Source organism: Macrotis lagotis, chromosome 1 (assembly GCF_037893015.1).
Source record: "Macrotis lagotis isolate mMagLag1 chromosome 1, bilby.v1.9.chrom.fasta, whole genome shotgun sequence".
Taxonomy (NCBI): Eukaryota; Metazoa; Chordata; class Mammalia; order Peramelemorphia; family Peramelidae; genus Macrotis; species Macrotis lagotis.
This window is the reverse complement of record NC_133658.1, coordinates 924,214,469-924,230,525: the sequence shown is the minus strand read 5'-3', so window position 1 is coordinate 924,230,525 and position 16,057 is coordinate 924,214,469. Positions and strand designations below refer to the sequence as shown.

At 35.5% G+C, this 16,057-nt stretch overlaps 1 protein-coding gene across 1 annotated transcript; it reads right to left on the bottom strand.

Annotated features, from left to right (window-relative positions):
* Positions 1 to 1,536: 1,536 nt before the first annotated feature.
* LOC141492892 (olfactory receptor 2L3-like) lies at positions 1,537 to 2,475 on the bottom strand. The gene has a single exon (XM_074193605.1). It carries the CDS (start codon positions 2,473 to 2,475, stop codon positions 1,537 to 1,539), a length of 939 nt encoding a protein of 312 aa, XP_074049706.1.
* Positions 2,476 to 16,057: the final 13,582 nt, after the last annotated feature.

Genomic DNA, 16,057 nt, shown 5'->3' with positions numbered 1-16,057 from the left:
GTCTACTGTTACTTCAATCATCAACACTTAACATAGTGTCTAGCCCCAAGGTAAAGCTAAATTGATATTTTTGTTCATTCACTCATTTCTTCATTCATGCATTCATTTAGTTACTCATTCATTCACCATATGCTACAATAAAGGACTCATTCCACACTTGTAGTAAAGATATTATGGCTAAGATGATTATGGGACATTTTTCATAAGCACTCATATAGAGTCAGGATGGTCTTTTCAGTAATATAAATTCTTATATTTCTTGAATTTGGTTCATTATTTTACAATGTTTTGTTCAGTATAGTTATATGTATAAATATGTATATATAGACCCATATGTGTACATGTGTATACATACAAGTGGACATATATACATTTACACATTTATAAATATTTCTCTTGGATATACTGTATTTATCCTGCATCAGTTGATATATGACTTCCCTCGGGTTTGTTGAATTCTTCTTATGCTTCCTATGTAAAACAATCATATTCAGTCACCTTCATAAAATACAATTTTTCAATCCCCAATCAATAAGTGATCATTTAACTTCAACATTTTTTTTTCTGGCCATGAAATATATTTTCCTTGATATGTTGCATCCATGGTACTTTTCCTGCCAATCCACACCTTCTCACAAGATCACTCTGAAGATGAAAGAGGTTCTATGAATAAGAATTCCTCAGCTCAGGAAGATGAGCTGTGATTTTTCTTCACTTGAACAATTCTACAGATAATTCTGAAAACAGATTTAGCTATCATTTACCTAACTTGACTTGAGCTTCATGTCATTAACCCTATATTGATCATAATGTTGGAAGAACTGATACCCTTAATGCTCACTTATTACCTTTTCTTTCTTTGATCATAACATTTCAGTGATTCATCATTTTCTCTATGCAAACACTTCTGATTGACATTTCAGTAGTAAACCTTTTCAGGATTCATTCCCATCTGAGACCTCTACTCTCACTTCCTTCAGTCTTCTTCAGAGGCACCAGAAATACCATTATATGCCTAAAACACAATTATACAATCATATGTGTATATATATATATATATATATATATATATATATATATATATATATATATATATATCTTCACCATGCCTTATTGCATGGTGTATCCCCCCCATACCTGGAATGTCACCCTTCCTCAACATCATCCTTTAACATTTCTATGCTTGCTTCGAAGTACAATTCAAGTGTATTCCCTCATGAGACTTATAGAGGACTGTTTATTTCATGGTGACTTCTCCCACTTTGGATATAACAAGTTTTTGCACATCTATGATCATGGCAATTGCCTAGTGGAATATCAGCTTCATGATAGAAGCAATTATTTTCTTTCTTAAAAGATGACTTCAGCATCTAGCACAGTCCTAAGGTAGAGTAGATTCTAAATAAATACTAGTTTGAGTCTAGGAAAAATAATCTCCATGTCGTACGAATGGAGAATTATAATTCCTTCCTGTTTTCCAATTTTCAATAAGATAATGGCTGCATAATTTCTAAGATACCTTCTGGTTGCATTCAGCTATTCTTTTTGGGATGAAGATCTCCCTAGGAATCTCTGGAAGGCTCCCAGAACCTCTTTATTCCTCAGACTATAAATAATGGGGTTAAGCATAGGGGTGATGATAGTGTAGAAGACAGCCAAGTTCTTGTCATCTTCAGGGGAACGTAGCGTTGGTGGTCTCAGATATGTATATACAAATGGGACATAATAGAAGGTGACCACAGTCAGGTGGGTAGAGCACGTAGTGAAGGCTTTCTTTTTCCCCTGCGATGAGCGCATTTTATGGACAGCATAGAGAACCCGCACATAGGAAGCCATGATACCAAGGAAAGGAACCAAAAGAAATATGTTGGTACTGAAAAACACTGTGTACTCATAGGCCCAGGTATCCATACAGGCTAGAGGTACCATGGCAGGGATGTCACAAAAGAAATGGTTAATGGTTCTGGACTTGCAATAAGGCATGCAAAGTGCATATGCTGTATGGAAAACAGAATTGATGGATGAAGAGACCCAAGTCCCAGAAATCAATAGCAAACACATTTTCTTGCTCATGAGAACTGGATAATGGAGGGGACGGCAAATGGCCACATAACGATCAAAGGCCATGGATGCCAACAGTAGCCCTTCCCCACCTGCTATGAGAACAAAACAGAAACTTTGGAATCCACAAGACACCAAAGAAATGGAATTGTCTCCAGTCAGGTAGTTGGTGGTCATTTTGGGAACTGTACTGCAAATGTATATGAGATCCATGAGGGAAAGCTGACTGAGTAGGAAGTACATGGGGGTGTGAAGGTGGTGGTCCATCCAGATGAGGAGAATCATGGTTGAGTTACCAAAGAAGGCAATTAGGAACATGAGGACAACCAGGAGGAAGAGGAGCAGGCCAGATTTTGTTGGGGGAAACAACCCCAGTAAGAAGAAACCAGTGGTGGTTTGATTCCATTCTTCCATAAGAGTGTGTTTCTGGAAGTGATTTCCTGTAGGATAAAATGAGGGGATGGAAAGAAACTGCTTTTCAACCAAACTCCCTTTGGTTTCTCCCAGAATTTCCTTAATTCATGCACATCCAAATGGTTATATATTTTAATACTTTGGTTTTCTGCAATTAGTACACTGGATAAGAAACTGGGTTTGGAGTGAACAGTGTCTTATTTCAAATTTAGCTTCAGAAATTATGCTAGATGAGTGTCTCTGGGAAAGTGAGATACACTCTTTTAGCTTCAGTTTCCTTAACTTAAAATGGAAACAATAATAGTATATTTCCCTTAAAACTGTGTGCAGGGCTTTGAAAACCTGAAAACACTAAGTCCATGTGAATTACTATTACCATTATCGTTATTATTATAAACGTAGCAGCTAGCTGGAACAGTGGCTAAATTTCTGGCCAAGATACTTGACTTGATGAAAGGGGCAGTCATTTTAATATCCACAAACAATTCAGTTCAATGATTTCTAGAACACTGGGAGGCACAATAACAAAGTGTAATCACACTGATCTGTGTATCAATAGCACTGGAGATCTGTTTGATTCTTTAAACTAAAAAAATTTCTATGGGAACAGATCACTTCAAATGCAGAAGCATCTTATACATCTAAAGGAGGGCATCAGATTCTATGACATCTACTTCCTCATTTTTTTACTTGGCAGCCTGTCCTCACATCTTCCTTTGTATTTATTTTTAAAGTTTAACAACCAGCTCTCTGAAAAGTAAAAACATAATTTTACTTTAACCTTCACTATTGACTTTTTCTCCATCACTTGTCTAAGTTACCAAGGAAATGAGACAGAAACAAAAGAATCCCCCAAGCTTTGATGGATTTCTTTTGCTGATTTCTGAGGTGTGCAAGCTCACACTGCATAATTAACTGTGGGAACTGATGCTAGCACAGTTTGAGCATCTTTCCTCAGAAATGCCCCTTTGCAATCTTCCCAGGCTTTAGGGGCATCCGTGTATTCCTATCTCCCTTGTCAGTTTTACTGACAATCTTGCTTTCCATTGACTTCTTCTATTCTGTGTTCATATCAGGTATAGACTCAATACCAATTGCCTTAAATACTATAGTTTTCCTTCCTCAAAATTAGTGTTATCTTCCTTGAGAGTCCAAAACCCTCCTATCATTTCTCCCTCTGCTTCTATGATACCTCCCTCTATTATATTATTTTATTAAGTATAGATACCCATTTCACTTTGATATAAACTATATATCTATTTAAATATATGTATATATATATATATACATATATATATGTGTGTGTTTGTGTGTGTGTGTGTGCACACAGGGCATTGAAATATTTATTCATTTATTTATTTATTCAATTAAATTTTGTTATTTCTTTTATCAATTATTCGTTTAAGTCTGACAGTTGCTATACAAATATTATCTCATCTTTATCCTCACAACAATACTAGGAGGTAGGTGCTATTATTATTATTATTATTATGACATTTTATAGATGGAAAAACTGAGGTATTGAACAGTTCATTCTCTTGCCCAGAGTCACAAACTATTGAGGTGCTGAGAACTTGCTACATATGTGATTGAAGGAGATCTATAAATATACATGTTACATACATTTTTACACAGATCCACGCATCAATCCATACCTATATACATAGCCCGATGGGTCAGCATGCACACAAATATATACATTATATGATCCTTTATAATATAGAATGCAATGCAAAGATATGATAAATATACATATAAAATAAATATGAGTAAGATAATTCAGTAATTATTAATGTGTAATATTAACTCAATTTGTTTTGCTACTTGTATTTACTGTATAATTATATTAATTATGTAGGTATATACATATAGGTAGAAATGAAGACATAGATATATGCACAGCGATATAGATTTTGATATAGACTCTGAATGACAGTGAATCCCAAGATTCATCTAAAAATCAAACTATTCTTGGATAATTTCCTTATTTATTTTAAGCCTATAAAATTTAAAGGATTAGATAATCTGAGTTTGAACTATAATGATATTCCAGTAGCCAAGCGACATGGTATTCCATTATATAAAAACATAATCCATATTTGATATTGTAGCTTCAAATTTCTTCTTCCCCAGGACATGAGTCATCCTGATGCAAAGAAGCATTGAGTTATCTAATCTAATAAAATATTTATGGCATGAATAAAAGAGGATGACTGCAATCAGACTATAATTTCTTTGTTTATAGCTACAATATTTTATAAAATAAAATAAGAAACTCATAAACGTAGATAACCTAAGAAAGAATTCCTATTGAATAAGCATTTTTGGGAAAAGTGATGTTCAGTCAGGGAGTAGTGATAGATCAATACTTTATCCCCAAGATGACAGTAGCCTGAAAGACAGATGACCTAAATATAAAAAAGCAAACAAATCTCACACCATAATAACAAATAGAAGGGAACCATGTGAGTTGTGTGTGAATTCTTAACTAAATAAGAGTAGAGGAGATCGTTAACAATAATTTCAACTACATAAACGTGAAAAGCTTTTGGACAGAGAACATAAGTTCTTTTAAGATGGAAAGTGATTATTTTCAACCAGACCAAATAGATATTTGTGTCAAAAGCTCTTATGCGGAGCTGTTATTCATAATACAAAATTAATATTCACAGATATGAGCAAGAACAATTCCCCAAAAGATAGGTGGTCAAAGAATATAAACAAATATATTTCAAAGGTTGTGCTTCAGACTGTGAATTCCTGCATTAATGAAATACTGACAATCACCAATACTGAGAAACACAAAGTAAAAAAGAAATCAAATAAACATCTCTTGAGATTTCATGTCACTGTCGTAACCTTGGAAAAGATGAAAACAGATGGGAATCATCAAGGTAAGAGTGGCTGTTGAAAGAAGGGCACACTAATGCATTGTTGGTAGGGCTGTGAATTGCTCCTACTATTGAAAAGTCAGATGAAGTCATTCATTGAGAGTGATTAAGTATTAATCAATACTCTTTGGACCAGAAGTTTCATGGCTAAGGATATGCCTCAATGAGGTCAATGACAAACAGAGCCTATATATAATACCAAATAATTGAAAACAGCACATTTTATTGTGGAAAAAAATAAATTGGGGGGGCAGTTGATATCCCTCATTTAGGGAATGAATAGACAAGTTCTGATACATGAATTTTATGGAATATTTTTGTTCTGGAAGATATGATGAGTGTAATGCAACATAAAAATATGGAAAGAGCTAGAGAAACTGAGAACAAATAAAGGAAATAGAATGGAAAAAAAAGCAAAGCAGACACGCATAAGAAACTGACATAAACAACAAAACCATTAAAATAATTAACAAATTTGACCCTAAACTTGGACTACTTCGAAGTATAGGAAACTTAATAATGGCTGACTTTTTCCTCTATGCTGCTTGTTTGTTGTGCTTTTTAGTCTTCATTTTATTCTCTTACAAAGAATGACACTTTTTACATTGGAAATTATTGGTGATCAAAAATAGCAATGAAGCAACAAAGAACATAAAACACAGAACATAAAAGTACATTCTGCAAGGAAACTCCTCCAAAACTAAATAACTGTGTAAAGGAATATATATGTTAGAAAAATTACCTTTACAAGCAAATAAATAAAAGGCACATCTCTCTTGTGTGTTATGACTTTTTTACTATAATATTTTTATTTGGAAACATCCAGGGTTTCATTGGCATAGGCACTGGAAATTGATTAACATTCCTGAGATCGTTTCAAGTTCTCTAAAGGTCTCCATGGAATCATAGTTTTGTAAAACCGTTCATCTGTAGTTACTGCTTACTATTTCACTAAATCACCATTAATTTCAATTTTTAAGGGTGCCAAGACTTGATACAGATCTTTGCCAACTAGTTTAGGGTCACATTTCATTTGTAGCTTGCTTGCACCAATAGTATTAATCGTACTGGTTCATGGAAATTGTATTATCACTATTCACAATGTGCAATGGTAGTACCTGTTTAATAAAGAATGTTTCTCTTTGCCAGTGATAGAATTCAGTTTGAGACACCCTCTTTTTTAACTCTAAGAATCAGAGGATATATCATGACTGGAGGAGTCTTCAGAGGTCATTGAATACATGAATACATTTACTTTGATTTCCTTGCTGATTTAATACTGTCCAAGACTCAGAACTAATTAGAAGATCATTTCATACAAATTCCTTCTGGTATTAGTTATCACTGTTGGACTATTTTTTATATTGCTTTCTCTATGTAGCTGTTTCTCAGTGTCCCTCTTCTGTCTCCTTCTGTGTCTCTGGTTCTCTCTGCTTCTCCCAAGTTTCTGTCTCTGTCTTTCTTTAGTTCTATAATTCTATTTGTTTTCTGGTTTTATATCTGCTTATATTTCTGCCTCTCTATTTGTCATTAGGTTTTTCTATGTCTTCCTTCATTCATCTGCTTTTAAAGTTGTCTTTATTTCCCCAGGTATTTCTGAGCCATAAAAACTATTTCCTTTGGATGTCTTACTTGAGCTTTCCATAATGTGGCAAATGTTTCTTTTCTTTCTTTCTAAAAGGATGGACATATATATATATATATATATATATATATATATATATATATATATATATATATATATACTCTTGTCTCAAGCTTTTTTTGTCCAGAGAAAACACTTAAAGAAATGTGAGGCTTAGGTTACAAGACAGAAACTTTGAATTTGTTCCACATTCATTTTTTTTGAGGATGAAATATATTCATAATTTACAATGATGGAAGAAGTAAAAGGGAGCTCTAATGAGGACAAAGAAGGGAAAAAGGACATAATTAAACTGTGCCCTTTATTCATATTTCCTCTTCTGCTATGAAAATGATCTCAGAGGGGATCTCAGGAAGGACAGTGAAATTAGGAGCAGAACAACTGCATCTGGGCTATTTTGGCCAAGTTATTTCACATCATTATTTATTCATGAAAGGTGGTTCATAGATCTGTTTAAAGTTCAAATGACATAATATGCATTGAAGGTAATTGATATTCATAATGCACTATATTTAATTTGTTTAATTTAAGTTAAGTTATGTTGTTAATGCTGCTATTAGTAAATTTTCTGTTGATGGTTCTATAATCATTCGCCTAAATTGAGGGTTGTCATATGAATGTCTTTATTTTTGAATTTGCATCTGTAGATTCTTTTTACCTGGTTTTCCTTTACTCCCTTAAACAGATAAGATGAACCTCTCTCTGTTGTTTTCTGTTCACCACTTGCCAAGCCCCATCTCTCTAGAAGATCAAGCAGCATACTGACATCTAGAAAGCAAAAGGGACTTGGCTTTTTTTTAGGAGTTAAATAGTGAGAGGGACAGAAGCAGTCCTGGAATCAAGGGGACCTGATTTCAGATTTCTCCTCAATCTCTTGACTCTAATTACCTTTGTGACCTTTGCTTGGTCACTTGACCCTGATGCCTCACATTCTGGGTAATCTTTTTTCTTTAGGTTTTTTTGCAAGGCAAATGGGGTTAAGTGGATTTCCCAAGGCCACCCAGCTAGGCAAATATTAAATGTCTGAGGCTGGATTGGAACTCAGGTACTCCTGACTCTGGGGCTGGTGCTCTATCCAGTGTACCACCTAGCCACCCCTCATCCTGGGCAGTCTTCAGTCATCCTAAACTCTCTCTGGCCACATATCTCTGGAGGGCAAAGTAAAACTGTGCAATATTCCCTCATTCAAATCCAATTCACATGCTTGTAATGGCATCAACTCCCTCATGTGAGTCATTTTTTTTGTCATGATCTTTTTTGGCAATGAAGGATAAACTAACAAGAATTGCAGCGAATAATACCTTAAGATAGTCATTCATTTATAAAACATAATAATAATGATAATAGTAATAATAACAACAAACCAGAAGTCACAGAATAAAAGTAATTCTCTCAGTTGACTTGTAAACACTCAATTTTAAGCCATTCATGACAAAAATACGAAAGGATAAAGCCAAGAAATCTACAATGGTCCTGGAGAAGCAGCTTAGTTGGCAGGAAATAGTCTTGAGTCAGGGGAAGAAAAAAGAGGTAGAAACTTCTGTGCTAACTTGAAAGTATTCTGTAAACTTGAGATACTGCTGCTGTTGCTACTAAGCAGCATAGCATTGAGATGCAAAGAGGTGGAGGTAGGGAGGGCGGGACAACCCTGATTTCATGATTTAGGTCCTGAATCCAACTATATCTGTTATTTTAGACACCGTAAAGAATCATAGAGCCCTCAGTTATAGGGGTGGCAGGCAGAATTGGGTCCTGTGGAGAGGATTTCCACAACAGAAGATACCCATAACTTTGAACCAATAGGTATGGATACCATCATTATTGTGACTTTGAGTTTGGATCTTGGTGACCCTACTTAATCTCTGTGTGTGGCAAAGGAAGATCCTTCTCCTACCTGATGTTCTTTTTTCTTATGTATGAAATGAAGACATTGGAGAAGACAGTTTCTGACGTTTCATTGTCCTATACATATTAGGTTACACATTTCTCATTTGAAATGTTGAGCATTATGTTAAGACAACTCCTCACTTTGGTCACTTAGAAACTATTTAAAATGAATTCTTTTTGGTTTTGTTTCTGTAAGGTAATGAAGTTAAGTAATTTGTACAAGGTTACACAGCTATTAAGTATCAAGCATCTGAGGGTGGATTTGATCTCAGGGTCTCCTGTTTCCAGGGTCAGTGTTCATTCTATGGTGCCACCAAGGAGCCCTTCACTTAGACTTTAGATGTAGATGAATATCAATCATTTCTATTTGTCAAATTCCCTAAAGGGATGAATGAAGGTATCTTATATTGCCAACGTGCTCCTTGAAAACCAAGGTTGAAGTCTTTAAAAAGAATTAGTTCTTTACAAGAAGAATAAGTGATATCTCAGGTGAGGGAAAAGGTCTATTTATTGAAAATAATGTTGGGAAATTAAATAGATTCACTGAAATAAATAACTGATTTAGGAAATTCTGTATGCCATCCTCTCCCTCTCTACATATATGCAAGTGGACAAATGAAGAAATACATATACATATATACCCACCAAAAGTATATACAGAAACCCCAATATTTTCCCCATTTCAGCAGTTTATGAAGACGCAAGCTTCCTCTGATATGACCTTGCTTTTCATCGTGGCAGACCTTTTCTTACTTGTAAAAAAATAGTCTATCTTGAAATTCAATAATTGTTCCTTAGCCATGGAGTTGGTAGAGTTACAGGACAGAGCTTAGGAACGATGGAAAGAATATGTAACTTTTGTGGGGTGAAGCTGGCTAATGGAGGTGAGGTGTTGAGAATGGAGGACTTGACATCAGTGTTAGAGGTAGCATGACTCCTAAGATGCCCGACTACATGACTCCAAGACTGTATTAGGACACTGGCACACTCTACCATCACTTACTTACTCCATATGCATGTCTTCCCATCAGATCCTCCCTCATATTTTCACACAGAATTGCAGAGCTTCCCATAACCTTCTCCTGTCCTTGCTTTCCAGAGTCTTTGCTCATGTGTTACCTGTGGACACCAAATGGCTTCCTCAAGACACCTGAAATGGGAAGGGTCTGTCAAAGGTACCATTTCCTACATTATAGGAAGGCCATGCCTATCCTGCTCTTGAGAGTCTGGTCCCTGGGACGGTCATCAGAGAAGGAGTTCCCACAGACTCTTATAATTATTTCTCTATATCTAGGAATTCATTCTTAATTCTAATTTAAATTTCTGGGAAGGGAGAATCATATGATGGTAGGAATTGATTTGGAGTAATGATAAATCATATAAAAATCCAGGTTTTAGCAACATATCTACAAACATTTCTCTCAACCTCAGATTTCCCATTATTTCATTGGAGACAGATAGTTGCACTTTCTATATCAAAGGGTTCTTCAGAAAGAAATGTTCGGTATGAGAAAAATACCATATAAATGTGAATTGTTCGTAGTATTTAACTGAGGAATTATGTCTTACCATCCAGTCCTCATTAGAAATAAGTGATGGCTTTGTATAGATCCTCCCCAATCTCTGCTTGGCATAGGACATGGAACAATGAACTTTGAATGAGAATGGTCTTATTTTTAATTTAATTTCATAAATAATTTTATTTAAAACAATTATATTAAGAGAATCTGGTCAAGCAACATAATCTCACTTGACCTCAGTTTCCTCATCTGTAAAATGAGGAAGTTTGACTTGATCTCTATGTGTCCTTTTAACCCCAAATATATGATCCAAGTGATTCCAATTTTAATATCCCTCTCACCTTTACAAATGATGATGATCAACAGCCTCCTAGGCTGCTATTGCTCCGTTGGTCCTGATGCAATTCCTGAAGGAAGCTGCTACAGGGAAAGGCAGAAATGAAATACTACACATGTTCTCTTATACTATTAGATGACCTGACACCCCTTTCTTCAGTGATTGCACTATCAAAGTCCTCAGAGATCACCTCAATATCCACCCCCCCATCTCTGACTCAAATACTTTCACTGAGCTCATTCAATTGTTCATCCATGACTCTGGACATAAAAATACACCATCATTCATTATTCATCTTCTCTCTGGAGATAAGTATTGGCTTATCCATTCACTAAGCACAAACCAAGAGGGAATCACACTGACAATCACTAAAATACCAGGAGAAGTGGATTTTTTGAGTTTATAATAGCATTTAGAAGTTATTTAATTTAATCTCTTTATTTTAAAATTATAAGATTGAAATCCAGATATGAGAAAGGACTTGGTTAGCTTGAAGATATTTGAATGAACAAATAAGGCAACCTCTAAGTCTGGCAATGAGGACAGTTGTAGAATTGTCAAATTAGAAGCTGAAGAGTAGAGCCAGGGGAAGCTACATCACAACTAGCTGAATGTTAAATTTTCAGCCTTAAGTGTTTACCCCTTGGAAATCAGTAAATGCTAAAAAAAGGGCATAGTTTGTCATTTTGCTTGTTGGCTATCAGTAAAGTAATGAAAAATGTTAATAAATGAAATTAAAATGAAAATTGTATCAATTTTTTAGGGGGGGGAATCAGCTTTTAAATATTTACTAGCATATACATGCCTGGAAACACCTTTTCATTTGGGATGAGACAATTTGGTCCAATGCCAGGAATAGTAGAACTAGAGGTGGGAGAATTGAATCCTGCCTCTGCCATGTGTAGCCCAATCAGCTAAAATACCTTCACTTCTCAGGGCGCTCAATGTTCCAGTGGGCACATTGATATTGTGTTCCTATTGTTTCTTTTTAGAGCTAATAGGGAGAAGAAATGGAAATTTCCCTGTTTTTACTAACCCTTTATTTACTGCTTCTTCAAAGATATTGAAGTATCAAGACTCCTGGTATCTTCAGGTAAATAAAATCGGATTTCCTTATTTGACCATTTGAAGGTCCAATGAAATCAAAGACATGGTAATGATGAGTGTCAGAACCAAAGTGGCTCAGAAGATAACATATACTGGCTTCCACTGCAAGAATTCCTGAGAATGTTCTTATTTTTTGTGCAAGGCAATGGAGTTAAGTGGCTTGCCCAAGGCCACACAGCTAGGTAATTATTAAGTGTCTGAGCCTGGATTTGAACTCAGCCACTCCTGACTCCAGGGCTGGAGAATGTTCTTTTGAACCTGCTCTTGAACCCCCATCCCATTTGCCAACATTTACACTCAAAACTATACACATATAGGCTCCCAAACATACACATACAAGAAAGAACTTGGAGGTCACATTTGCCTGAAGGCTTGTAATACTTATATGATAACTGGAGTTGTCTATAATCTCATTTAATCTCCTCTTGCTTCTCAGGTCTCCATTCTGTATCTCATATAGAATCCCTAGCTCTCTGTCTCTACAGGAATCAAGGATTCCTGACCCAGGCAGAGGTTTTAAAACATAACAACCTCCCTACACCAAAAGAGGACCATGTCTATCCTACACTAGGGAAAGGATAATGTGCTCTCCTTCTAGGGAGATTACAGGCTCCTATGCATAAACAATCTCTCATATTTATATCTGAGAGACATTGCATTTTTCTAATTAAAATTTCAAGGAAGACAGGATGGCATGACAAAGAGATGGGATCTTAAATAACAATAAAAAATGGTTTTAGTTCCATTTTTACCATTTACTTTTATCTTATTTTTTTGACTCAATAGTAAAATGAATACCAGTTCATGAACTGTCTTCATCAAAGAACAATTGAGAGGAAGATTCTCTGCATAAAGGAAAGTGCTAAAAAGTGCTAAATTTTTATGCACTTGAATCAGACATTGCAATTGTAATCCAGTTTGTGACATACCCTAACTGTGTGACCTTGGGCAAGTACCTTAATTGTTCTCAGGCTCTGTTTCCACATTCTTAAGTGAGGTTCATAACATCTGTCTCAAAGGGTTTTTATGAGGACTAAATGGAATCATCTAGGTAAAGGGCTTGGGCAATCTTGAAATACTTTGTACACTCTAACTCATTAAGTCAATGCAAGCTGAATGTAGCTGTTACAGTATTGCCTGTGGATGAATCTTCTTTGAAAATGAAAATGAAAACTTTACACATACTCTTCTACATGTGGAGTCAGGAAGACCTGGCTTTGAATCCAGACTCTGGTATTCACTACTAAGTGGAAGTCACTTAACTGCCTCAGTTTCCCCATCTTTAAAATGAGGAGGTTGGGTTTGGTGATCTCAAATGTTTCATTGAACTCTGAAGATGTGATCCTCTGATTCCAGTTTTGATGTCCTTCTCACTTCCACACATGATGTTGTTAAGCAGACCCATGGAATGCCATTGCCTAGTGATCCTGATGCAATGTCCAAAGCTAATTTCAACAGGGAAAGGTAGAATTGAAATTCTATATGCTGACATCTCCTGTTTCTGTGTCCCCTGTGCTGTCCAAATTCTTAGTAGCACCTTGATAATCATCTCCCAGTCTTGATCCAATAAGGCACCCGGGTTTATTTATTTATTTAGGGATTACTTTGTTACTGTATACCCACAGACACACCATCATCCATACAGCATCTTCTGTCTGAAGATCATTGTTGGAATTGAGAATGAATTCTAGATGGAAGATAGAGCTTCCAAGCTGATCGTAACTTGTAGAAGTCATCTCATTTAATTCCTTCATTAATAAATTATACAGACTGATTTGTTGTTTGACCTTCATATTCAAAAAGGACCATGACATCAGGGATGAGATGCCATGCCATACCATGCCATGCCATGCTGTGCCATGAGTTGGATTTAAGTGAGCAAGGACTATACAAATTCACCAGTCTCACTTTTTCCTCTAGAGACACCTGGGCCCAGTGGTCAAATATGCTTGGGTATGTTTGGGTATGGCCCTGGTATGGTGAAAGACCTTTTTTTTTTAAACTAGGGTTTTTAACAGGTCTCAGTTTGAATGAGGCAATGTCCATTCATTGATTTAGGCTAGGTAAGAAAGAAATGAGGGAGGGAATAACCTCTTTAACCTAAAATAATTTCTCATCCCTTCCCTTTCCCTATTTTCTCCTTTCTTTCTTCCTCTCCTGTTCCTTCTTTCTGTCCACACAAGGCACCTGTTCATGCTCTGATTCTGAAAGGTTTTTTCCTTTGTTTTGTTTCTCTTCTTCTTGATGGGGATAGTATTATCCCTAACTTGTCTAAAAGGGTTGTCCAGCTTTCTTAACTACTGAGACGAGCTGTATCCATCAAGATTGATCAATTCACAATGCGTTGTTGATGTGTATATTGTTCTCTTGGTTCCACTGCCTTTGCACAGCATCAGATCCTGTTAAGTCATTCCATACTTCTCTAGAGTCCAAATGTTTATAGTTTCTTATAGAACAAGGTTATTCCATAATATTCATGAACCCTAATTTGCTTAGCCATTTCCCAATAGCTGGGCATCCCCTTAATTTCCAATTCTTTGCCACTGCAAATGGGCCGTTATGAATATTTTAGAACATGTAGCACTTTTCCCATTTAAAACAGTTTTATTGCTCTTTGAGCACAGTTCCATGTTGTTCTCCAGAAAGTTTGGATCCATTCACAACTCCACCATCAATGCATCAGTGTCCCAATACTCCCCACAACCTTTGCACCCTTGATCATCATCCCTTTTTCTCATCTTGGCCAGTATGAGAGGTGTGACATGATAACTCATTACTCTCTTAATTTGCATTTCTTTAATCGGTAATGATTTGGAAGATTTTTCATATGATTATATATATATATGTATATATATATATATATATATATTTAATGTCTTCATTTGAAACTGTTCATATCCTTTGACCATTTATCAATTGAGGAATGATTTGTAACCTTATAAATTTGATGCAGTTTTCTATATATTTTAGAAATGGGATCTTTAGCAGAACTCCTAACTGTGAAAATTGTTTCCCAGCTTTCTGTTTTCCTTCTAACTTTAACATCATTGATTTTAATAGTGCAAAATTTATTTATTTAATATAGTCAAATCATCCATTTTGGGATTCATAATGTTCTCTATTTCTTGCTTGACCATAAATTTCTCCCCTCTCTATAGATCTAACAGAGTATTTCTTGTTCTATTATCTTAAGTATGATGTCTACTTTATGTCTAAATCCTATACCCATTTTGACCTTATTTTGGTATAGGTTGTGAGATGAGATCATATGCTTAGTTTTTACCATACTATATTCCAATTTTCCCAACAATTTTTGTCAGATAGTGAGTTCTTATCCAGAAGCTGATGTGAGTTTGTTAAACAGTAGATTGCTGTGGTCATTTACTACTATTTCTTTTGCCCCTATCCAAATCCACTGATCCATTACTCTATTTCTTAACCAGTACCAGACAGTTTTGGTGACTGCTGCTTTAGAGTATAGTTTTAGATACGGTAAAGCTAGGCCACCTTCCTTTACATTTTCTTTTTATCTGTCCCCTTGATGTTCTTGACCTTTTGTTGCTCCAGCTGCATTTCTAACTTGTAAAATAATTATTTTGTAGTTTGATTCTTATGGTACTGAATAAGTAATTAATTTGGGCATATTGTCATTGTTCTTAAATGAGCTCAACCCACCAGCATTTGACATTTTTTCAGTTGTTTAACTCTGGCTTTATTTGAGTGAGAAGTTCTTTTTAATTGTGTTCATGCAGTTTTAGGGTTTGCCTTGGGAGGTAGAATCCCAAGTATTTACTGTTGTCTGCAATTAAATGAAATTAAATGAAATTGCTTTTTCTATCTCTTGCTCTTGGGCTTTGTTGTTCATATATAGAAATGTTGATGATTTATGTGGGTTTATTTTATATCCCACTACTTTGCTGAATTTGTTAATTATTTCAAGGAGTTTTTTAGATGATCTCAGGTTATCTAAGTATACCATCTTGTCATCTGCAAAGAGTGAAAGTTTTGCTTCCTCATTGCTAATTCTGATTCTTCAATTTCTTTTCTCCTCTTATTGCTGAAGCTAACATTTTTAATACTATATTCATGGGGCGGCTAGGTGGCGCAGTGGATAGACCACCAGCCCTGGGGTCAGGAGTACCTGAGTTCAAATCTGGCCTCAGACAATTAATAATTACCTAGCTGTGTGGCCTTG

Coding starts and splice junctions, on each gene's coding strand:
- LOC141492892 (XM_074193605.1), bottom strand. CDS start 2,475: ATGGAAGAATGGAATCAAACCACCACTGGTTTCTTCTTACTGGGGTTG.